This window comes from Schistocerca serialis, chromosome 10 (genome assembly GCF_023864345.2).
Source record: "Schistocerca serialis cubense isolate TAMUIC-IGC-003099 chromosome 10, iqSchSeri2.2, whole genome shotgun sequence".
Lineage (NCBI taxonomy): Eukaryota > Metazoa > Arthropoda > Insecta > Orthoptera > Acrididae > Schistocerca > Schistocerca serialis.
The window spans coordinates 183,148,322-183,157,920 of record NC_064647.1 but is presented as its reverse complement, the minus strand read 5'-3'; the positions used below and the strand labels follow the sequence as shown (position 1 = coordinate 183,157,920).

General features: G+C 42.3%; 1 protein-coding gene across 1 annotated transcript; it reads right to left on the bottom strand.

Annotated features, from left to right (window-relative positions):
- Positions 1–1,219: 1,219 nt before the first annotated feature.
- Positions 1,220–2,242, bottom strand: LOC126424653 (speckle-type POZ protein-like). Its single transcript, XM_050087384.1, has one exon. It carries the CDS (start codon positions 2,240–2,242, stop codon positions 1,220–1,222), a length of 1,023 nt encoding a protein of 340 aa, XP_049943341.1.
- Positions 2,243–9,599: the final 7,357 nt, after the last annotated feature.

Here is a 9,599-nt window from a genome sequence, read left to right as displayed (position 1 = left end):
CAAGATCTCCGGATCTGTCCCCCATTGAGCATGTTTGGGACTGGATGAAGCGTCGTCTCACGCGGTCTGCACGTCCAGCACGAACGCTGGTCCAACTGAGGCGCCAGGTGGAAATGGCATGGCAAGCCATTCCACAGGACTACATCCAGCATCTCTACGATCGTCTCCATGGGAGAATAGCAGCCTGCATTGCTGCAAAAGGTGGATATACACTGTACTAGTGCCGACATTGTGCATGCTCTGTTGCCTGTGTCTATGTGCCTGTGGTTCTGTCAGTGTGATCATGTGATGTATCTGACCCCAGGAATGTGTCAATAAAGTTTCCCCTTCCTGGGACAATGAATTCACGGTGTTCTTATTTCAATTTCCAGGAGTGTATTAAGGCATTTTTTCAGTTTTCCTAATCGCAAAAAAAAACTACAATTTCATTGTAAGTTGTTGATTTTCATTTATTTATGTCTGAACAAAGACCAATGAGATACTACATTCTAGATTGTAAATATATGATTTAAAGATTACTGACAACATTCACAAAACTCAAAGAATGTTTTTGTTAATGTCTTGATGTCTATGAATATCTGTGACAAAATGTTTGCCACACCCTGTATTGTAAAGACGACATGCTGCTAGTATGGAGTTCTATGACTGTAGATGCAAAATTCAGGCAAATGGTCAAAAGTAATGTTTTGTAATTCAGATTATATAAGCAAATCTTAATAACGAGAATAACAAAGTAATTAATTTTAAGAAAACCAGCACTTCCCTTGCAACATACAGTCCAGGAGAATCCAGGTAAAAAATGGAATATACAAATCATCAATCTGCAACGAACTTTCAGGAAGACTGACGACATGAAAACAAGTAAAAAATATGTTGTACTTCCTGTCCTCAGATTTTATTTTAAATACTGAAATATAACCATTATTTCGGTGTAATTGCAATCAGAGATGATACACTGAACATATTCAGTAGTTGAGAAGTGTTGCAGAAGCTAAGAGTAAAAATGAATATGCCTCAGACTACAATTACGTGGTCTTCAAATTATTTATTATTTATTTATTTTATTGTAATATGTCACAATAAAAAATTGGAACTCATCCAGTTGCAGTCTGTGAAAAATTCATTTTTAATCTCAACTTATGATACAACTGTATTCCTGTGTTTCCAGCAATGGAAAGTTTACATAAGCAGTGAAAATAATTGGTTACCTCTCATCGACTCATTCCATCATCTCGCTGATACGCTGTATGACTTCCGGATGTGCAGCTACAGTCTCAGCCCACCCAACGGTGCGCATCACGTGGCAGAGGTTGCGCTTGATGAAGAGGATAGCACGATCCCACAGCAGGTCGCAGGAGAAAACAGAGGCGTAGAGTGCAGTTGCGGCAGCGTTGTCCACATTCAAACAGCTGGCGATATGGGTCTCGCACTGGCGCTTCAGCTGCCGCAGCTGGTACGTATCCGCAGCTGTCAACAGATCCCATGACATGCTGCTGAGAGCCGGAGCTACACCCGTGTACATAAACAACAGAACCTGCTTCAGTACTTCCAGCTTCACATCCGTCACCTCCACACAACCATCCTTTGCTTCCTTTGTGTGAGGCTGCAGCATGGCAGCAAAGTATGGGCTCCGTACTGACAGTAGGGCTCTGTGTACTTTCAGAACATTACCTTCTGCGTGCAGCTCAAAGTCTGTGTGGACTGCTTTGTGCAACATCTCATCCAGATCCCTCACTATACTAGCGTTTGGTTCTGCTGCATTTGCCACTGGCAGCTCGTCCTGAATAATGTACTGTATGCATACTTCACACTTTAGTACTATCTCATTTTCACTGTAGTTCTGTCCAGCTGTGTCTGTTTTCCTAATGACCCGTGTTTCTGATTTCTCTCCTTCCTTCAAGTTATACCATTTGCATGGAAATGCTTCACGTATTGCACCATTTGGGAGAATCTCGTCAGCTTTCAGCTTTGCTCTCAGTACCTTATTAGTTTCACTCTTTTTTAGCAAAAAACATAAATGAAGTTCGTTGGATGTCTTCGTAAGGACCATGCACCATTTGCTGGAATTCTGATGGGTTAAGACAGCCGACTCAATACTTGTTCCTACGCACAGTCTCTTCAATCCCTTCACAGTCCAAGTGTTGACACACGAGTAGTCCTCTAAGCTTGTATCACTCGAGTACTCGATGACAGTTGGTGTATGTGCTGCAATTTCCTCAATACTGCTTGCTGCAACAAACATGTATCGTCAAACTATGTTGAACAATATAACATATTCGCTGTCACACACACAAATTACAATGAATCTTGAAGCAATTATTTTCCAATTAATGAATTCATGCCGAATAATTCACCTAACGCAAGTACATATAAGTCCAGTAGATAAAATATTAGTAACCCAATAAAAAAGTACACTGCTAGCATTTGAGCGTTTTACATGGCGGACAACCACTACAAGGCACTCACGTGACCCTCGACTGCCGTGTTAAGTCATGGAAGTGAAGTGTTGTACATGAAGAAGTTAGCTGTATGGACGCACTTGTCAGTGTAGTAAGATGGGTCGACATGGAGACATCTTTGTCAGAATGGATGAAAGGTATTATCACAAGTGGACAAGCTCATGACCTTACCATGAATGAAGTTGCCCAATGACTGATGTATAGATGTGACCTGTCCAGTGCATCTACTGGGAATCCTGTACCAGTCAAAGCCTTGTAACATGTCATAAGAATAGCACTTGTGAAAAGAACTCAAATGACAGGGACTAGGGACGGATCCCATGTCTTGTGAAAAGCAATTAGTTTCAAAGTGAGTTAAATTTCTCCTATCAGTGAATGCAGGTGCATCTCTACCAGCTTCGGTGTGAACATTATCAAACAATGCAGTCGATATTTGGAGTCAGGTACCTCACAGACGACCATAGATCCCACAGGCACATAAAGTTGCACCAAAACTACGCAGCATCTAGTTGAAGACGTTCAATGCGTTCCAAAAAGTCCCAGTTTTTCTTCTTTTCAAATTATACAATGCTTGGAGTGCGCCAGCGTCCGAATAGGTCATTTAACGATCACTGGTTACAAGGTGCAGTTCAGGTCATATAAGGTTCTGAGGTGTTCTGAGGGTGTTTTTCTTACCATGTTTTGGCTTCACCATTCAGATTAAGTTCAAGATGAAGTAGAATGTTTATTTCAAGACTCTCAATGATCACGTGTTGTACTTCCTTGTACACGGTGATTCAAAGAAGTGGGAAATTTTGAAAATGAAATAATTTCATGGAAGCAATTTTTTAAAATATGTATTGATCTCATTTAAAAGTGAATGAATTCTCGTTTTAGACTGCGTACAATACAGTTTATTTTTTTAAGGTGACATCTTGCACATGAGATACTTTTCTATGTAAACATTCCTGCAGTCTCTTCGTTACATTGTTACAACTGGAACTTCAGCAGCTGCTTCTCGACTCTCGGGTTTCGTTTCTTCCGTTGTCGCAGGCCGACTAAAGAACACTTTGCTTTGAAGATGACCTCACAAAAAAAAAAAATCACAAGCTGACACATCCGAGGATCTGGTAGACCACTGAATGTCACCATTTCTCGAAACTACACGTTCCCCAAATAATTGACGTGCAGCAGCCATCGATATTCGTTCCATGTGTGACATTTCTCCATCTTGCTGAAACCAGGCCGTCAGTAAAATGTGTAAATCTCTGAAATTGTTGCACAACATAGGTTTCATGCACGGCGACGTAAAAATTCGATGTGACTGTAATCATATGGCCATTCTAGACCTCAAAAAAATGGTCTGTCGATTTTATTTTGAAGCATTAATTCACAGAGTTGTCGTCAAATGACATGACCATTGGATTTCAGCTCCTGGACGATCTGCAAATTATATGGGATGACATTGCAAATCCTGCACTTTTATTCTTCGAGCACTTGAAATATTCGTCTGTAAGATGCTGAGTGAACTTCTTATGACAGCATCTCTAACATTTTGGATATTGTCTGATATTCGAACAGTTCGCACAAGGCCTGGAGGTTCCTTTTCCGTTGCCAAATCAGTTTCCTCGAAATTACATACCCATGTTTTCGCTGCATGTGCTGATGGAACACAATCGTGGCGTCCTAAATGAAAATGATGGGGGATTTCTCTACGTGCCCCCTCCACAGTGTCGTTGTTCTTGTAAAACGCTTCGATCGCAGATGTACGTTACACACCACTCCAAGCATTCATGATAACTAAATAGCAAGATGTCGTTGACAGGCTGGCATACGTTATTCAGTCCTACCAATCGCCCACGGCTACCAACACAACTTTCAAAATATCTCATTTCTTTGAATCACCCCGTACATCTCCATGGTACTCCTGCATTCCAAGATGACAGCAGCCATCTCTGCAGAGCTGCAACCTTGCGTTTCTGGTTCCACCAACACTCAATCAGTCTATCGCTTTTCGACTGGCCCGCTAAATCACCTGATCTTAACTCTAGAAAAAAAGTCTGCGACTCTTTTGTGGCAGTAGGTGTAAATGTAGCACTCAACATCTTCGCAATTTTATAGCTGAACGGATTTACTTATGGATGAGTGGCTTCAGGTGGAATTGGCATTCGTGAAGAAACTTGTAGAGTCTCTTCCTCACTGAATTAAGGTCATCATGCACACGGCGCTTTTCTCGGGACCCATTCTTGCTAGAGCGCTGCCGACAATGGAAGATTAGCACTGCCATGTACTGAGCGCTCTCTCAAACTTCACGGCACCATCGAGCGAACGTCTTAACGTGAAGAACATATTTGTGTTTTTGTGCAGGGTGAGTACTTTTTGTTACTCAAGTATCGAAGCTCCTAGGAAGCATACCTTTTAGGAATGAGACCAGATAAATATACGTTCGTTTACAGGAGATTGTTCTAGTTTGCAAGGTGCATTTTTATAATTCTAAAGCCTAAAAGCTACTGCTGTAGTTTAGAAAGTAATGAAAGATGGTAATGGGGCACACTTATGCAATTCTGTTCAGGCACGTTTGCACACTATTTTGCACTGCCATCTAACTGTTACCTGAGGGCACAGGGGAATAAAAGGAAGAACTTGCTAAGAAAATCTATTTGAATGTAATGAATCTCATGCAGAAATAAGTAGTTCTATGAGAGAAAAGACTGATGAGGGCAAGAAATTTCTACATGCAAGAGCAAGGAAAAACTTGGATAGCCCTCCTCTAAAGGTCATCATTAGTGTTCTGCCCAAAGGCAGGTTTTCACGTGTTTTACTCTCCATCTCTCCTGCCTCCTGCCATTCTCTTCTGGCCCGCGTAATTTCCACTTCCCTTTACGTCGTCTACCATTCTTGTACGTCCTCCTTCCTCTCAATCTACACTAGTCCTTTCAAAGTGTCTGTTGGCAAGCACTCCTGTCTCAACGAATGTCCCACCCCATTCTTTTTCTTTTTTCTTGTCCGCCCCCTTAGCTGAGTGGTCACCGCATCTGACTTCCCCAGTTAGAGAGGTGGCACAGTGGTTAGCACACTGGACTCGCATTTCGGGAGGACGGTAGTTCAAACCCACGTCCGGCCGTCCTGATTTAAGTTTTCAGTGATTTCCCTATATCACTTTATATCACCTCAGGAAAATTCCGGAATTTTCCCCTCGAATCGGCATGGCCGATTTCCTTCCACATCCTTACCTCATTCTATGGGACTGATGAACTCGCTGCTTGGTCCCTGCCCCCAGATCAACCAACTAATCTGACTGCTATGCAGCAGACCTGGATTTGATTCTCACCTGGGTCAGAGATTTTCACTGCTTGGGGACTGGACATTATGTTGTCCTCATCATTTCATCATCATCACCATGCAAGTCACCCAATGTGATGTTAAGTGAAAAGATTTGCAACTCGGCTGGCGTACCTTCCCAGATGGCAACTCTGGACCATCAATGATATTGGATCATTTCATTTCATTCCTTTCTCTTATAGCCTGCAGCAATTTGATGAAGAGGGTAAGAGGATGAAAATTGTCTTTGTAATTACCGCTTCAAACGATACAACCAGTCAAAAACATATCAAGTATGAAACTTCCTGGCAGATTAAAACTGTGTGCCCGACCGAGACTCGAACTCATGACCTTTGCCTTTTGCGGACAAGTGCTCTACCATCTGAGCTACCGAAGCGCGACTCACGCCCGGTGCTCACAGCTTTACTTCTGCCAGTTGTGAGCACCGGGCGTGAGTCGTGCTTCGGTAGCTCAGATGGTAGAGCACTTGCCCGTGAAAGGCAAAGGTCCCGAATTCGAGTCTCGGTCGGGCACACAGTTTTAATCTGCCAGGAAGTCCAGGAAGTTTCATATCAGCGCACACTCCGCTGCAGAGTGAAAATCTCATTCTGGCATATCAAGTATGTCCATAGTTGTAAAAAGGTGGGCACAAGATGATTCTGTCACAGAAAGCAAACACACACACACACACATATATATATATATATATATATATATATATATATATATATATGTGTGTGTGTGTGTGTGTGTGTGTGTGTGTCCATATATATATGTGTGTGTGTGTGTCCACATATATATATATATAGGGTGCTAGCTTCAAGTAGGAAACCAGATGGCGCTATGGTTGGCCCACTAGATGGCGCTGCCATAGGTCAAACAGGTATCAACTGCGTTGTTTTAAATAGGAACCCCCATTTTTTATTACACATTCATGTAGTACGCAAAGAAATATGAATGTTTTAGTTGGACCACTTCTTTCGCTTTGTGATAGATGGCGCTGTAGTAGTCACAAACATATGGCTCACAATTTTAGATGAACAGTTGGTAACAGGTAGGTTTTCTAAATTAAAGTACAGAACGTAGGTACATTTGAACATTTTATTTCGGTTGTTCCAATGTGATACAGGTACCTTTGTGAACTTACCATTTCTGAGAACACATGCTGTTAATGCAATAAATGCTCGCAATAAATGCTCAAAATTATGTCAATCAACCTCAATGCATTTGGCGATATGTGTAAAGACATTCCTCTCAACAGGGAATAGTTCGTCTTCTGTAATGTTCGCACATGCATTAACAATGCGCTGACGCATTTTGTCAGGCGTTGTCAGTGGATCACGATAGCAAATATCCTTCAACTTTCCCCACAGAAAGAAATTCGGGGACGTCAGATCCGGTGAACGTGCGGGCCATGGTATGGTGCTTCGACGACCAATCCACCTGTCACGACATACGCTATTCAATACCGCATCAACCACACGCGAACTATGTGCCGGACATCCATCATGTTGGAAGTACATCGCCATTCTGTCATGCAGTGAAACATCTTGTAGTTACATCGGTAGAACATTACGTAGGAAATCAGCATACATTCACCATTGAGACTGCCATCGATAAAATGGGGGCCAATTATCCTTCCCCCCATAATGCCGCACCATACATTAACCCCCCAAGGTTGCAATGTTCCACTTGTCGCAGCCATTGTAGATTTTTCGTTGCCCAATAATGCATATCATGCCGGTTTACGGTACCGCTGTTGGTACACAACGTTCATAGTCGTCACCGTGCAATTCCTGGTGCATAGAAATATGGTACGGGTGCAATCGATGTTGATGTAGCATTCTCAACACCGACGTTTTTGAAATTCCCGATTGTCGCGCAGTTTGTCTGCTACTGATGTGCGGATCATCTGCGACAGCAGCTAAAACACATACTTGGGCATCATCATTTGTTGAAGGACGTGGTTGACGTTTCACATTTGGCTGAACACTTCCTGTTTACTTAAATAACGTAACTATCCGGCGAAGGGTCCGGACACTTGGATGATGTCGTTCAGGATACCGAGCAGCATACATAGCACACGCCCGTTGGGCATTTTGATCACAATAGCCAGACATCAACACGATATCGTCCTTTTCCGCAATTGGTAAACGGCTCATTTTAAGACGGGTAATGTATCACGAAGCAAATACCGTCCGAACTGGCAGAATGTTACGTGATACCACGTACTTATACGTTTGTGGCTATTACAGCGCCATCCATCACAAAGAGAAAAAAGTGGTCCAACTAAAACATCCATATTTCTTTACGTACTACACGAATATATAATAAAAAATGGGGGTTCCTATGTAAAAGAACGCAGCTGATATCCGTTTGACCTATGGCAGCGCCATCTAGCGGCCAACCAGAGTGCCATCTGGCTTCCCCTTTCATGTTAGACAAGTTTCATTCTTTGTAGTTTCTTTGTTTGACGCTTATTTAGTGAGATATTTGGCCCCGTCACTAACAATGGACCACTCTGTGTAGTGTGTGTGTGTGTGTGAGTGTGTGAGTGTGTGTGTGTGTGTGTGTGTCTATATGTGTGTGTGTGTGTGTCCTTCAGGACCTGTGCACTTCGCGAACGAGAGGCAACATAGGAGGAAGACTAGCATCTGTCGTAAATTTTTAATCCATTTAACGCACTAAACGTATTAAAAATTTACAACCGATGCTGCTCTTTCTTCTATCTGTTTAATGCTTTAAATGTATTAAAAACTTACGACCGCTGCTGACCTTCGTTCCATCTTGGATCACCTTACAGTTTGTGTGCATAAACTACAATTCAGACAGTGATGATGGATAAGCATTTAACATTCATACTTCTGTGTGGACCATGTTATGATAAGAAATGGAAGTAGGCCCAAAACTTGTTTCCTGCCAGTAAAATTGCTGTTTTACCATCTTAATCGGTGGAAGTAACACTGCCATTTTGTTTTCAGCAAATAAAACGTATTTCGAAAATATTAGCAATGTGTTTTGTTTATTCATAATTGTGTTCTATTATATGCATCAACATGTCTCCATAGTCGGGTTAACACGCCCATGTGTGGGGCACGTTCACGTAGTCGACTTGATTCTAGATAAGACTTTTTTCCAGTCTGAAATGTAACGTTGCTGATTTACATCTACATCTACATTTATACTCCGCAAGCCACCTAACGGTGTGTGGTAGAGGGCGTTTTACGTGCCACTGTCATTACCTCCCTTTCCTGTTCCAAACGCATATGGTTCGCAGAAAGAACGACTGCCAGAAAGCCTCCGTGCGCACTCGAATCTCTCTAATTTTACATTCGTTATCTCCTCGGGAGGTATAAGTAGGGGGAAGCAATATATTCGATACCTCATCCAGAAACGCACCCTCTCGAAACCTGGACAGCAAGCTACACCGCGATGCAGAGCGCCTCTCTGGCAGGGTCTGCCACTTGAATTTGTTAAACATCTGTGTAACGCTATCACGCTTACCAAGTGACCCTGTGACGAAACGCGCCACTCTTCTTTGGTTCTTCTCTATCTCCTCTGTCAACCTGAACCAGTACGGATCCCACACTAATGAGCAGTATTTAAGTATAGGTTGAACGAGTGTTTTGTAAGCCACCTCCTTTGTTGATGGACTACATTTTCTAAGGACTCTCCCAATGAATTTCGACCTGGCACCCACCTTACCAACAATTAATTTTATATGATCATTCCACTTCAAATCGTTCCGTATGCATACTCCCAGATATTTTACAGAAGTAACTGCCACCAGTGTTTGTTCCACTATCATATAATCACACAATAATGGAACCTTCTTTCTAT